We start from the raw sequence: 15,886 nt of genomic DNA, 5'->3' as shown, positions 1-15,886 counted from the left end.
TAAGTGTAGGAGCCATCCCTGTGGCCCAGAGGTAGAGCATTGCAGGAAAAAGAATGGTGAGTCCAAAGGCCCTGAGGTTGAGAGCTTGCCTGATGCATTTAAAGAACAGTGAGGAGGTCAATACTGAGTGAGTGGGAATGTAGTAGATAATGTCTGGGAGAGAGCCAGACGTCAAGTGGTGTAGGGTCTTAAAAGTCATTGTGAGGTCTTTGGGTTTGGCTCTGAGTGAGGAGGGATCTGTCGAAGGGAGAGGGCAGCAGGGTCATAATTTTACTCACATCTTGAGTGGTCTCACTGTGTTGAGAATAGGCTGTGAAGGGACTTACCTAATGGTCCAGTGACTAAGACTGGTCCTGCTCCCAACGCAGGGGACCCGGGTTCAATCCCTGGTCAGGGGAACTAGATCCCACATGCCACAGCTAAGAGTTCTCATGCTGGAACTAAGAGTTCTCATGCCACAACCAAAAAAAAAAAAAAAAATCCTGCGTTCCACAACTAAGACTCAGCACAGCCAAATAAATAAGTAAATATTTTTTAAAAAGAGAGAGAGAGAATAGTCTGTTAAAATAATTCCAATGAGATAAAGTGGTACAAGTGGAAAACATGTTGGTGGTTCTACATAAAGGTAAACATAGAATTCTCAGGCAACCCAATGATTCCACTTCTAGGTATATATACCCAAGAGAATTGAAAACTTGTGTTCAGATACTTTACAAGAATCTTCATAGCAGTATCATCCATGATAGCCAAAAGGTGGCAACAATCCAAATGTGTATCAATAGATGGAAAGATAAATAAAATGAGGTCTGTCCATACAGTGGAATATGGTTCAGCAGTGTAAAGGAATGGGGTACGGATCCGTGCTGCAATCATGGATGAACCCTGAAAACATTGTGCTGAGTAAAAGAAGTCAGACACAAAGGGTCCCATATTGCATGATTCCATTCACAGGAAACATCCAGAATAGGCATATCCATAGAGACAGAAAGCAGACTAGTGGAGGCAGGGACTGGAGCTGGGGCGTGGGGGTGGGAATGGGGAGTCACTTTCATGGGTGTGAGGTCTCTTTGGGGGATGATGAAAATGCTTTGGAACTAAATATAGATGATGCTTTCACCACACTGTGAATGTATGAAAAGCCTCTTGTCTGTGCCTTTTTAAGTGGTTAATTTAATGGTATGTGGCTTTCATCTCAATAAAACAATTTTTAACAATTTTTAAGCAAAAGATTACCAAAAAATCATTCACATGAGAGGTGGCTTTTCCGAGGGTGGTAGCAGTGGAGGTGGAAAGATGTGGTTAGAATCTGCATCTATTCTAAAGGTAGAGCTGACAGAATTTGCTGATGGATTGGGTGTTGGGAGAGAGATAAAGAGGAGTCAGAAATGATTGCAAGGTTTTTGAGCAGAGAAGCTGCCAAGATGAAGTTCCCATTTATTGAGTTTAGATGAATAACAGGTGGGGGAGACAGGGGGGCGAACGGGGATCGGGAGTTTGGCTTTAGATGTGTTGAGGTACCTAATAGATTTCCAAGTTAAAGTGTTGAGAGGGTAGCTGAACTGATGAGTCTGAATTCAAGGATGAGGTCTAACCTAAATAGATAGATAGATAAAATAAAATAGATAAGCAGGATAGATACAGATAGATAGTTGATAAGATGATCAATAGATAGTATAGGTGGATAGTTGATAGATGAATGATCAATAGCTAGATAAATAGGATAAATATGAGATAGAAATATAGATAGATGAAAGAGCAACAGTTGATAAATAGATAATCAATAGATAGATGGATGGATGAATGAATTTGGGAAGCCATCCCCAAAGGAGTAAGTGGAAAGAAAAAAAAAGAACAGAACCAAGGACTGAGCCCCCAAGACCCTCCAATGTTTAAAGACCCCAAAGATGAGGAAGAAACAACAGAGAAGTCTGAAAAGGAGCAGCCGCTGAGCTAGGAGAGAATTCATGAGAGTGGGGTGTCTTAGAAGTCAAGGGAAGAAAATCAACCTAGGAAGAGGGTGTGACTGTCCACAAGAAGGCTCAAGTAATATGCAGGCATGTCACTTAACTATTGGGTTGAATCACAGAGAGAGGTTCCTGGTAACCTCAAGAGTTGATCTGGCCAACTGGTGGAGCCAGACCCTAACTGGAATGATTCAAGGATTGGAGAAAAGGAATTGGAGACATTGGTACAGATGACTTTTTTGGAGGGTTTTTTTGTTGTAAAAGGCAGCAGAACACTGGAGCTATAGCTGAATGGGGTTTAAAAAGCTTGTCTGTGTTAGAGAGTGTTTTTATGCCAATGAGATGATCTGGAAGAGAAGGGAGAATTGATGATGCAGGAGAGGAAAGAATTGCTTGATTTACAGCCCTGAGTAGCAAGAGGTGGAGAAAGCAATGGCAACCCACTCCATTACTCTTGCCTGGGAAATCCCATGGACGGAGGAGCCTGGTAGGCTACAGTCCATGGAGTCGCTAAGAGTCTGGACACAAATGAGCAACTTCACTTTGACTTTTCACTTTCATGCACTGGAGAAGGAAATGGCAACCCACTCCAGTGTTCTTGCCTGGAGAATCCCAGGGACGGGGGAGCCTGGTGGGCTGCTGTCTGTGGGGTCGCACAGAGTTGGACACATCTGACGTGACTTAGCAGCAGCAGCAGTAGCAAGAGGGGATGGGAAGTGTTCTTGGCAAGGAGGGTTTCCCAGCTTTAGCAAGAGGGAAGGGAGAGAACAGGGTCCCTGGTGCTGGTAGCTGTGACACCAGCTTCCTAGCTGGTAGTTGCTAGGAATATGCAGAAATTCTTTTCTGATGGATTTAAAACAAGAACGGGGTCAAGGGTGAGAGTGATGCCAGGGAAGAGATGTTGAGGTTGAAGGAAGGAGGAGAATATATGAAATATGCTTCCAGGATTGTGGGAGAGTGAATGGATATAAGCAGGGCTTCCCGGAGGAAATTACGGTAAATCCAGATTCAATGAAGTGTGTGTTTTTGTCCAGGCATGTTCAGCAGGTGCAAATACACGGCAGATGAGAACCAGAGTTAGGTGAGAATTGCCTGCCGATCTCATTCACATAAAAGCTGGGGACAGGAGCTGGTACCTGGTGAGTGCTGGGAAGGAAGGCGTCTGTGATCGTTGTAAGTGCTTTGATTTTGGAAAACTGAGGGGCTGTGAAAAGAACAGGGATCAGGATTTTGTCAAACTTTATCCCTTTACAATTGGGGAACAGAGGTCCCTGTGAGTCTCTTTCAAGTTTCACACACTCTAACATGATTTTTTTATGTGAGATGCTATTATTACTATACTTGTAAAATGTCCCAAAAGCTGAATCCATTATCCAATTTGCCAAGGCAATTAGCAAACATCCCTCAACCCCCTCTGGATTGTCCTGTGTGATGATTACAGCTGTGATAATTCAGAGCCTTCATTAAGCCCTAGGTGTCTTTCCTGCATCAACTCATTCAGAGGCAATGAGGTGGTGAATGAGTGTGTCTGCCTGGGTTTGAATTCAGCTCTACTCCTTTGAGTCAATTTCTCTGTGTCAGTTTTCTCATCTGTAAAATGAGAGTGATACCAGGAGTATGTGTCTTGTAGTGTTTTTGTGAGGAATGCATGAGTTACTACAGGTAAAATCCTGAGCACAGTGCTATGTAGTTGCTGCTGCTGCTGCTGCTAAATCGCTTCAGTCGTGTCCGACTCTGTGCGACCCCATAGACAGCAGCCCACCAGGCTCCCCTGTCCCTGGGATTCTCCAGGCAAGAACACTGGAATGGGTTGCCATTTCCTTCTCCAATGCATGAAAGTAAAAAGTGAAAGTGAAGTCGTGTCCGACTCTTGGCGACCCCATGGACTGCAGCCCACCAGGCTCCTCTGCCCATGGGATTTTCCAGGCAAGAGTACTGGAGTGGGCTGCCATTGCCTTCTCCTGCTATGTAGTTAACACATAATAAAGAGTGGCTGTTATCATCACCCTGAATCCTCTTAATGATACTAAAAAGGAGGTACTATTCTTCTTCTTTGGGGCCATGGCGTGTGGTATGTGGGATTCCAGTTCCCTCACCAGGGATCAAACCTGCACATCCTGCATTGGAAGCTCGGAGTCTTGGCCCGTGGACCACCAGGGAAGTCGCAGGAGGTACTATTATGCTGCCCTGTGGTGGTGACAGTGGCTGAAACCTTAAAGTGTTAATACTCAGAGACACACACATGCACACGCACAGAGGTGAGTTTGTAGTTATTCTAGGTAGAGATGAAAACTAAAGCAACCCAGAGAGGCTTAACTGATCTACATAAGAAAGTACATAAAGCCATACTTTCAAATCCATTAGATTGAAAATAAGACAGTCTAAGAACACCAAGCTCTGGAGAAGTATGTGGAAGAATAGGTCATTGGGCACTGAAGTATTAATAGGTGTATCCTTTCTAGAGAATAATCTGGCAATACTTTGAGAAATTGAATCTGAGAATGCCAGACAATCTGATTTCCCTAACGTCCAAATGAGGTGGGTATGAGTATGAGCCTTGAGTGGACTTTAGGTAGCAAAGAGTTGGAAAGAATTTCATGTCCCATCATTAAGTCTCAAGAGTGTTAGTCACTCAGTCGAGTCTGACTCTTTCCGACCCCTTGGACTATAGCCTGCCAAGCTCCTCTGTCCGTGGGATTTCCCAGGCAAGAATACTGGAGCAGGTTGCCATTTCCTTCTCCAGGGAATCTTCCCAACTCAGGGATCAAAGCTGGGTCTCCCACATTGCAGGCAGATTCTCCACTATCTGAGCCACCAAGGAAATCTCAAGCAGTGGAGTGTAAATCATTTATAATTCAATAAAATAATTTTTTAAAGTAGAATATAAAATATATCCTGGGACAGCCCATAAAAAGAGGTAGAAGTTGACATTGATGCCATTCCTAGTAATGCTTTAAGATGTCAGCTTGCAACAATCTAGTGAGAAAGGTACCATGATTTGTGCATAGTCGCTCAGTCATGTCTGACTCTTTGCAACACCATGGACTATAGCCTGCCAGGCTCCTCTGTCCATGGGGATTCTCCAGGCAAGAATACCAGAGTGGATTGCCATGCCCTCCTCCAGGGGATTTTCCCAACCCAGGGATCAAACCCAGGTCTCCCATATTGCAGATGGATTCTTTCCTGTCTGAGCCACCAAGGAAGCCTACCACGATTTAACAACCCTCATTTTACAAGCACAGAGAGGTTCATAACTTGCCCCAGGTCATTCAGCTAGTGGGCTCCTGGGCTGGGACTTGAACACGGACAGCCCCTTCAGAGTCTGTAAGACTCATTCCTGGGACTTCTCTGGTGGTGCAGTGGTTAAGATTCCACGGTTCCAGTGCAGGGGAATGTGGGTTCCATCCCTGGTGAGGGACCTGAGATCCCACATGCTGCACAGCCAAAAAAAAATTTTTTTTAATAATAATAATAAAAAAAAGACTCACTCCACAGGAGCTGGAAATAAGCACAGCCACATTAGAGCGCTCAGAAAAGAAAGATAATGAGGTTCGTCACTAAGTGATATTTTGCAAATTTAAAACACAGACAACAAAACTGACCTTAAGGATACACAGGGATCTTTGTAAAAGAGTAGAAGAAAGATTGGAGGCCAAAAATTAAGCACACTAGAGTGGGTGCTTACAGGAGGAGGAAGACCAAGGAAGGGAAATGACTAAAATTAAATCCCACCAAAGATGATTGTGCAGAAATCAGCTTCAGCCTTTGCACTTGTGGTTTTAAGCCTGAGAATCGTAGATGTTCCCAGGGAGGGGAGAGATGATGGAGGGGGTGGGCGTGTACCTAGAAAATTTGACTGAGAAGAGAAGGACTCGAGAGGGAGAGAAGTAGTAGAGTAGAGTGAAGCGGTAGTTGGGGGGGTGGGGGTGACTTCAGCAGCCAGGCTGCCAGGGTTCAATTCCTAGCTCTGCAGCAAGTGACTTCATTTCTCGGTTTCCCTATCCACAGCATGTGAGAGATGGCACAAAAAGCTTCACCTCCCTCCACCAAGCTTAAGGCAAGAATTCTATATTACTCCTCAGTGTTCTTACAGAGACCCCAGTTTTATTTCTCTTGCATACAACACAGTGTGTGATCTGATTTGCCTTTAATTTTGGGTGCTTAGCACATGGCATCTTAGTTCCCAGACCAGGGATCCAACCTGCATGCACCTCCTAAAGTGGAAACCACCAGACCCCCAGGGAAGTCCCTGACTTGCCTTTTTAAAGGTTGGCTCCAGCTGCTGTCAAAAGGAGAGGCGAGGATGGGCAGAAGTGAGGAGCTCGGGACAGGGGCTCCCGTTGAGAACCCAGACGGGGGGGGTGTGGACCTTGGTCGTGTTGATAGAGGCAGCGAGACGGAGGTCAGATTTGAAATCTAAAGGTGCCACAGCCAAGGTTTGCTGACAGATTGGATGTGGGTGTGAGGGAAAGAGGGGACGCCAAGGGCGAATGCAAGGTTTTGGCCCGAGAGACTGGGAGAGTTTGGAATTTATCCCACAGGCAGTAGGAAGTCCCAGGAAGATGTTGAGGCTGGGGCAGAGGGGGAGGGAGAGATGTGGTCAGAAGGCGTGATCACCAGAGAGGCACCCAGGATGGGGAACACAGGTGGGGATGGACTCTAGCCCTGGCTCAGCCTCCAGCTAACCGTGGGCTCCCAGCAAGATAAAGCCGTTCTCTGGATCTTCACTTCCTCATCCTACACACACACACACACACACACACACACACACAGCTATGAGGAATAAAAGACCTTCAAGTCTCTCTCAGCACAAGAATTTTTGCTCTAAGGTTCTCTGATTCAGGTAAACACAAATCCCACAAGATCAGACTTCCTCTCTTCATCCCACCTCCCAAAGCCCATCCTTGCTCCACTGGACAGGACACAGATCCTCCCTGGTCTGGGAACCGTGCAGACAATGTCGGTGACAATGGCAGGCCACGTTTGTGGTGCTGTGCTAACGGCTGTCCACACTCTATCACACGGAGACCAGACAGGAGCCCTGAGAGGTAGGTGCTTTATTATCACTCCCATCCGTAAACCGGGAAACAGAGGTTCTGGAGAGATGTAATGATCAGTCAAAAGTCACACGGGTGAACAGGGACTCCAGCGTTATCTCCCCAGCTGCACTATCTACCGCCCCGGTCCAGCCATCAGCACCTCTCACCTGGATGGTCACCATCGTCTCCTCCCTGGGCTCCTTACTTCTTCCCCAGCGCCCCACATACTGTCCTTCATGTACAGCCAGAAAGAGCTTGTGATAAAACCTAACTCAGAGACCTCCCTGGGTGTTCAGTGGCTAAGACTTGTGCTTCCCAATGCAAGGGGCCCAGGTTTGATCCCTAGTCAGGGAAGTAGATCCCACAAGCTGCAACTGAGTTCACGTGCTGCAACTAAGACCCAGCACAGCCAAATAAATAAATTTTTAGAAAAAGAAAGTCATTGCTAGTATTAAATTAAAAAAAAAAAAAACTGTAAGTTGACTCAAATCCTTCCTCCAAATCCTCCCACAGTGCCCATCTAACTCGAAGTCAAAGCCAAGTCTTTACAATGGTCCTCAAAGCAGACACAGTGTTCCCTTTCTAACTCCTCTCTGCCTTGACCCCTCCTGCTCTCCCCTCCCCAACTCTTCTCTAGCTTCCCTGGGAGCCTCCTTTTTCCTCCAACAAGCCAGGTGCACTCCAGCCTCAGGTCCTTTGCACCCTATCTTCCTCCAGAGACCCACATGGCTCGCTGTCTCACCTTCTTCCTCTTCTGCTCCAAGGTCACCTCCTTGGCGAGGTCTTCCTTGTCACTCACTCAATTTAAAATTGTAGAGAATTCCCTGGCAGTCTCAGGGTTAGGACTCTGCCCTTTCACTGACAAGGGCCCGGGTTCAATCCCTGGTCAGAGAACTAAGATCCCATAAGCTGCTTGGCTCATTCAAAAGAAAAAAAAACAAAACAAAACTTCAGCCTCCCTCCCATTCCCTGCACCCCAATCCCTCATCCCTCCTTGGTGTTATTTTTCTCCGTGGCACTTACCATCATCCAACAGACTATATGTTACTTCTTTTGCTTTTTATCCTCTACCTCCCTGAAACATGAGCTTGTGAGGTCAGGAATTGGTGTCTGTTTTGTTCACTGCCCCACCTCCAGTGCCTAGAACAATGTCCAACATGTAGTAAGTGCTCAAAAATTTCTTTGTTGGATGGACTGAGTGAAGATTTGCCTTTCGGTTTGATGCTCATAACCACAATACACTGTGTTCAATCCACCACATTAACTATTCTATGTACCCTGACAGTGCTCCCGGTGTGGCCGAGAGTCCAAGATCAAAGCAGGTAAAATCACTTGGCATGTGTCCCTGCAAAGAGATCACACCCCTCCACCTCCCCTGCCCCTACTGGCATTCAGGCAAAAAGCCCCTCCTGTCTAGGGTCTGTTGGGCTCAAACAGACCCCAGGCTGGCCCCTTCCCCTCCACTAGCCTTTTAATTCCCATGTTACTCCGCTGCTTAAAATCTTCCAATGACTCCAGGATTTCCACCTTGAAACCTCCCCCCCAGGGTCTTTCATACTGTGAGCAGACCGTAGAATCAACCAGCATTTTTCAATAGTCTAAAATGGATCAGAGTCTGGGCACCATAGTATAGACATAGTATGGATGAAGGTACAGGAGAAGTATGATTTCAAGAAACTTTTGTCTCAGTGTTTCATGCATTGGAATCACGATGGAAATGTGTTTCTTACTGTGGGTCAAAATATTTTGCCAAACCCTGCACTACACAGACTGCCTCTCGTAAATCCCATGCACAGACTGGATGGATAATGTTAATATCAGCTTAGATTTCTCTCTTTGCTGGGACCCACGCCAAGTGATTTTACCTGCTTTCGTCTTGGACTCTGAGCCACACTGGGAGCACTGTTAAGACTCGCAGTTGACCGATGGCGAGACTGAGGCTCATACTGGAGAACGCTCAAGTCTGAGGTCCCCAGGCTGGGAAGAAGGAGAGCAGGGCTCAGGTCTCAGCCAACCTCCCTCTTGAGCCTGCCCACTTGCCCTCTTACCCTGCCCCTCCCAGTCTCTTCCCCACCAAACCGAAGAACAACTTATCTCCAGAGCCCATCAAATTCTTCAACACCCCATCCAGCCGTACTGTTTGAACCCCCATTTTTCAGGTTAGAAAACTGAGGCTAGAAAGCATTTCCAAGAATCCACTCTTTTTGAGTCAAGAGAGATAAATGGCTAAGGAAGCATCTTTGACTGCCTGGCTTCAAATAACCTGCTTCAAAACTTTGTAGCTGTGTGATCCCAGGCAAGCTCGCTGAGCCTCAATTTCCTTTTTTGCAAAATAGGAATGATAATAATACCTACCCATGAAGCCATGCTTAAGACTTAAATACATTGGGATTTGTGCAAAGTTCTTAGATCAGTGGCCACACTCCTTGATTGGGAATTTCCCAATTGCCCTGTGAAATTTGACTGCTATTTGCCCCCCAACTTTGTCACAGAGAAGAGGAGGTTCTTGCCTGAGTTAGCACAGCTAGGAAGTGGGAGAGTCAGAATGTGGATGCAAATTTGCCTGAGCTTCTAACCACTAAGTCAGAATAGTCCTTCAGGATGTGAGCATCAGCAACAAGAACATTTTCCAAATTAAGAAAAACTGACTCAGAGAGGGTAAGGACATGCCCAAGCCACACAGCAGGTAAATGGCAGAGCTAGGTTTCAAAGCTAGGCTTGTGTGTGTCCAGCCCAGGTTGACCTTTGTCCCATGAGCCCTTCCATAAAGTTCTGATGGGGCAGGAGGACAAAGCTAGTTGAGACCTGCCCTCACCTGCAGCTCTGTCCAGGGGTCTTATAGCCCTCCTTCTACAGCCTAGGGTGAGTGCTTCCCTAAAGGGTCTAAGGTGAGGTTACTGGGGTGGCACAGATGATGGCAGAGGGTGCAACAACCCCCTCCACCAGCCTCTGGCTGGGGCCCTGCAATCCCCCAGGATTTGGTGCTTGGAAAGCTGACGTTAGGTTGCTATGGCGATGGGTTTGGGGCGGTTGCCATAGCAGCAGAACTAGCCTGGGTTTAAAAATATCTAGGAGGAGGTTTGTGTTTGTGTGTGAGTGTGAGTGCGTGACCGACCGTGCTGTTGTATGTGTCCAAACGGGAGAGCTTGTGGGGGGGTGCGGTGTGGAGCTGGGACTGCAGGCATGACTTGAGGGTGGGGGCTGAGCTGCACACAGAACTCGTGTGTGTTACAAGTGTCGCTGAGTAGCCTGTGAAGTCCCGTGCATTTTGTGCTTTAGTCTACATGGGCTACGTATCTAAATGTGTGTGATTCCCCAATTAGTGTAGAAGACATAAGTGAGCCTGTCAGTCTGTACATCACATGTCCCTAGCATGTATGCCTTATGTAACATAGGCTGTGTATGTCTTGTGGTTTTGATCATATACTTGTAACTTCTCAGTGTGTGTGTGGCCAAGTGTGGAGTTGTTTTGGCTCTGAACAGGGGCACCAGGGACACACTCAGATATCAGATATGTATCTTTTTGTGCATGAGAGCCTGTGGTGTGGCTTTGGGTCCACATGAGTGAATGCACATTATGTATTATGGGCATCTGTGTGTCCGTGTGTTAGTGTATGCCTATTTCCTGTGAGTCTTCATATATCAGAGTGTGCCTGTGTCAAACTATTGAGTGTGCACCTGTGTATCTGCAGAGGGGCCCCGTGTGACTCTGTGTTGGGGGGACCTTCACATCTGACTCCATGGATGTTTGGGTATATATACCTGTGTGATGTGAGTATATGTGGCCTGAATGGTCGAAAGTGTGGATCTCTGCCTGACCCCAGTATCTCCCTACATCCCCCTGCCTCTTCCCTGTCTCCATGGCAACCAGCTCCTCAGCTCCCTCCAAGAAGATGGAAGGGGAGGATCCAGACTGCAGTGGACCACGACCCCCTCCCATCCCCCTTGGCTCTGGGGACAATGCAGGGGGAGGGGACAGATGGGCAGCCACCCCATCCACCCCAGGCCATCTGCTACCTTCCCCATCTCATCCTGGGGACCTGAGAGCGTGGAAGAGGAGGGACAGGAGTGGGACGGAGCAGAAGGAGGAGGCCCCCAGCTGCCACAGTTACCCCCATTCAAGCCCCCTCTGAGCCAAATCTTACCTCTGGCTGACCTAGGAAGAAAAAAAAAATCCTTGGAGACCAGAAATTCAGGAAGAAGAAAATCTTCATGTATCAGACAAAATCGAATATTAGCAATGATCCATTCTCAGGAAGGGCCCTCTACTTATAGTGACTTTGGGCTCTGAAATTAAGCTTGTCCTGTGCTTTAATCCCAGTTTTCCCTCTATCTACCTGTGTGCCCTCGGACAAGACACACTCCAAGTTCCTGGGCCTCCATCTTGTCATCTGAAAATCAGGTTTTCTTAATGCCATGTATAGTAATACTTACTCTTTAAGGGCCAAAACTGTTTCGTTCCCTGTTGTATACCAGTGTTCGGGACAGTGCCTGGCATTTGGAAGGTTTGTTAAGTGCTACCGACTGAACTGTCAGCTGGGTACTAGGATCAGCGCTCCATGTTTTGAGTCAGGTGTCCATTGACTCAATTCCCTGAGCCCTTGCAGTTAACTTTGTTGATTCTTCAAGTGAGAGAAGAAAGATTTGAGGAACAATTTCCTGCTGTCAGGGGTGGGAGATATGTGAAGCAGGCTTTCTTATCGCGACCAAGTGATGTCCGGTGACTGAGGCTCAGTTTCCTCATCAGTAAAATGGAGATAACAGGAATACCTCACAGAGTGGGTTGCTGTAAGGTTAAATGTTTGTGACGTGCTTACTGAGAACCGGACCTGGCACACGGTAAGTGCTCAATAAACGCTCATTACGGCGAGGGGTGGGGAACGTGCGAAGGAGCTTAGGGTCCTTACTGTAGCCTGGTCCCTCTAGTGCCTGAGGGGAGGGGCGTGGTCAGCCCAGGGGGCGTGGTCCAGGCTTCAAGGGCAGACCAATGGGGCGCCGAAGGGCGTGGCCCTGACCTGCATGGGCGTGACCTTGCGCTGGTGGGAGGGGCCAGGCCGCTGTGGGAGTCTCCGGGAAGAAGATGCTCGGGCCAGCAACCACCGCCAGCCCAGCCGCTGCTGCCGCCCGCGCTCGCCGCCCCCCGGGTCCCCACTAGCGGCCGCCTCCGCCTCCTACCTCCGGCCCCGTTCCTCCGGCCCCCCGCCCCGGGCAGGGTCTGGGGGGCTCGGCCCTCTGCCCGGGGAGCAAAGAAGGGGGTCCCGTCCCCTCCAGTGGCGTGGCCAGTCCCCGGCCTCTGTGATCTTGCGACAGACCCCACCCCTCAGTTCTCTCTGGGTCCTCTCCGAGACCCCCTTTTCCCTCCTGTCCCGCTCACATCCGCTCTCCGGGCTCTGTCAGCCCCCCAGAACCAGCTCCCTCCCTCCTCCCCTCTCCGGGGTTCCCCCTCCCCCATCCCGCCGCCGCCGCCCCCTCCCCCTCCCACATCCCCTCCCCTCCCCCTCCCCCGTCCCCCCGCCCCCCCCCACCATGAGGATGATGGCCGCCGGCGCGGTGCACGGCCTCTTCACGGCCTCCGCGGCCCCGCAGCCGCCGCCGCCCCCGCCGCCGCCGCCGCCGCAGCCCCAGCCTCCCCAGCAGCCGCCGCCGTCGCCGCCGCAGCCGCCGCAGCAGCAGCAGCCGCCGCCCCAGGCCCCCCCCATGGAGCCCGAGGCCCCGGATTCCCGCAAGAGGCCCCTCGAAACGCCCCCCGAGGTGGTCTGCACCAAGCGCAGCAACACGGGAGGTGAGAAGGGGCCGCGGTTCGGCGCGGGGGAACGGGCGGGGGCCTCGCCTTTCTCCACCGCCCTCCCCCGCAAACGGCAGGTGCAAGGGCTCAGGGGAGGGGAAGGGCGCCCCTCCCTAGACTGGAAAGGAGAGGGGAGTTGGGGAGGGAACCGGCCCCCTTCCCCCTCTCGCCGCGGGCCCGGGGCCGGGAGCTTTGTCTGCGATGAGAGGGGCTGAGGGGGAGGGGGTGGTAAGTGTCCTTGGGGGCGCGCAAAGGATGGGGGGCGTGGGTCCCTCCGAGCGGGTGTCTCTGTGTCCTTGAGGGGTGTGTGATGTGACCGTTTCGGGGCAGGGGTGTTCCCAAGCTGGCGTGTCCTGGCGGGGGGAGGGGAAGGAGCTGAGGAGGCCTGTGGACCCGGAGCCTCCCTGGGGATGTCCTGAGCCAGGGTTGCGCCCGAGGGAGGCATGTGTGGGCCACGGGCGGGATTGTGCTGGGGACAAGCTGGGTGGGTGTGTTGGGTGACATGGGGGAAAGGGTGGGTGTGGAAAGCTCAGTGAGAGAATGTGTGGTCGGGACAGGTGTGTGTGTGTGTTCATGTGTATACGTGTTAGCCCTGTAAGGCCTGGATGTGTGACATTAGGGATCATGGATATGACAGGAAGAAGGGTGTGTGTGTGTGTGTGTGTGTAAGAAATGAAAGGGGCTGGGCTTCATGTTTGAGACCCTCGGAAGGGTATGTGTGACAAGTGTGTGCATGTCACCCCAGAGGGGACTGTGGAAGAGTGTGACACATGAGAGAGAGGGTCTGTGTGACATGCAAGGGGGTGTGTGTGGGCTGCCTGCCGAATGGGCCGGCTCTGGGTATGAGCCATGAGAGGCCTTGTGGATGAGAAGAAGGCAGTTCAGTGTGTGTGACACAGGCGTGTCCCGGGTGGGGTGGGACCAGGAGAAGCTGGTGAGGGTATATGACAAGAAAAGAGTGTGGGTGTGACTCCAGAGAGGCTGTGGCTGGGTGTGACACATGGAGGTGTGCAACGGTGACATCAGAGGGGGTGTGTGCAACAGGGAAGGTGGGTGTATGGCGGGGGAGAGGCTGGGTGAAATTCAGGAGGGTGTGTAACAAGGAGAGGGAAGGATGGGGCCCATGTGACAGGGAGCAGGAACGTGTGCATGTGACACCTAAGGGGTGTGAAAAGGGAAGGTCTGTGTGTGACACCTGAGTGTGTATATATGTGTAACAAGGGGTTGTGTGTGAAATGGTTGGTGTGGGGATGATTCTCTGTACGTATGACAAGGGAGAGAGTGTGTGTATGTATGTGCGTGATGGCTGAATGTTTGACAACACATAAAGGGTGTGTTTAGAAGACAAGAGGGACCCTCACAGTGTGTGTGTGAAGAGGTATGTGGACCAGAGAATAAAAGCCGAGCTGGAAACTCTAGGTGTATGTCTGCCCGTGGGGTAGGGTTTGTCAGGGGACTCAGAGAGCCCAGCCTATTAACTCCCTGGAAGGAGGGAGACCCCAGAGCAGACATGCCCCTCCCAGCGGTCACCTTGGCCAAAATCTTAACGCTTCCTCTGGCCTCTTCCTCCGGATGGGAAAGGGGTGGCCTGGGGCAGAGCGAAACTCTTCTAGTGGGTGCGGTGGGGACCTCCCACCTCCTCTCCTTGGATGACGGGGAGCTGAATCTCTTCTTCCCATCCCAGCCCCCTGCCACCCCTGTCCAGGTGAGATAGGAATCGGGGAACCCCTGGCTGCCTTTGAGGGTGTCCAGCAGAAATTGGAGGAAAGGGAAGTTGGGGGAGGGGTGGGAGGGAGTTTCCTGTCCTTCTTCCTGCTCCCCCACCCCCAGCACACACATGAATGTGTCCCGGCCACTTCCTCGCCTCCTTCCTGCCTCACTGCCATTCCCAGTCCTGGAGAGGGTCTGGGGACCCAGGCGGTCAGTCCTGAGCCCAGTCCGGTGGTCCAGCCCCGCCCCTGCTGGGGGGAGGGAAGAGATCTCATCCCTGTCTTCTCTTAAAGGGCTGAGATGTTCAAAATCTGAGCAGTCAGAGCAAAACGGCACCATTTAACAGTGATGTTGCCAAGGACGGTGAAGTCCTAGCGTTTGGCACCTACTACGACTCAGGCTCTGAAACATGGAGTAATCTCCCAATTCAATCCTCAGGGGAGATGATTTGAGCTGCTTTTTCAGATGAGGAAAACTGAGGCTCAGCAAAATGAAGCCACTTGCCTGAAGTCACACAGCTCATAAGTGGGGGAACTGGGATCTCTCCAACCCTGGGCCGCCCGGTTCCCATGTGCTCAGCCCTCCTCCAGCAGGGGGGAAACAGATGAAGCCTTAGGGACCCTGTCCTCCCGACTCGTCCACCTCCTGTCTGTTGGCCCAGGGGAAACTGAGGCCAGGAGATACGAAAGGACGGTCCTCCGTTTACAGAAATGCTCAGGGGCAGAGCTGGGCAAGCATCCAGGACTTTTCATCTCAAAATTGAGGGCTCCTTCCAATAATTCTTTCATGTCTGTGGGATGCTGGGTCAACCTCACTCCTTTTCTGAGCTTCAGTGTCACCATCTGCCAAATGGGGAAATAAAAATAATCAGAATGATGATAGTAGCTACCAATTTTATTGCTTAATACCTTACATGCAGTATTTCATTTAATTCTCCCAACACTCTATGATCTGATGATAATAATAATAGTAAATTGTAACAATGACATTTATGGCGCCACAGTACATCAGAAGTATTATGGAAAACACTTGGCACTCAATCATTTAATAATCCTTACAATTCTATTATGTTACCCATCTTATAGGTGACACATTGAGGCACAGAGAGGTTAATTAACTTGCCCAAGGTTAGTTAGTGAATAAGAGGCAGAGCCGGGATTTGAACTCGGGAGGCTGGGTCCATTGGATGAGTAGACACTATAGTGAACCCCATTTTCCATCGAGGAAACTGAGGGTCGGGGGTAAGAAATTTTTGTAGTAAGTCCCAGCAGACTGAACTCCTGCCCCTGGGGCCAGCTTAGGGGCTTGTAGAGGAGATGGTGGCTGTTAAAAGCGGCTTCTGGGCACTACGGACAGGCAGGCGTGAACGAGGAGGCTGAGTGGAGGCT

At 50.2% G+C, this 15,886-nt stretch overlaps 1 protein-coding gene across 1 annotated transcript in view; it reads left to right on the top strand.

Annotated features, from left to right (window-relative positions):
• Positions 1-8,631: 8,631 nt before the first annotated feature.
• Positions 8,632-15,886, top strand: part of NOVA2 (NOVA alternative splicing regulator 2) — a 30,404-nt gene continuing 23,149 nt past the window's right edge. The window contains exon 1 of the mRNA XM_086353236.1: positions 8,632-12,785. Coding sequence (XP_086209362.1) covers positions 12,023-12,785 — 763 coding nt within the window. The 5' untranslated portion in view covers positions 8,632-12,022. The remainder of the gene's footprint in view (positions 12,786-15,886) is intronic.

This window comes from Bos grunniens, chromosome 18, assembly GCF_055505025.1.
Source record: "Bos grunniens cultivar Pamir isolate PY7600 chromosome 18, Bosgru_T2T1.0, whole genome shotgun sequence".
NCBI classification, from domain to species: domain Eukaryota; kingdom Metazoa; phylum Chordata; class Mammalia; order Artiodactyla; family Bovidae; genus Bos; species Bos grunniens.
Note: the sequence above shows the minus strand (reverse complement) of the source record. Positions and strands in the feature narration are given on the sequence as shown.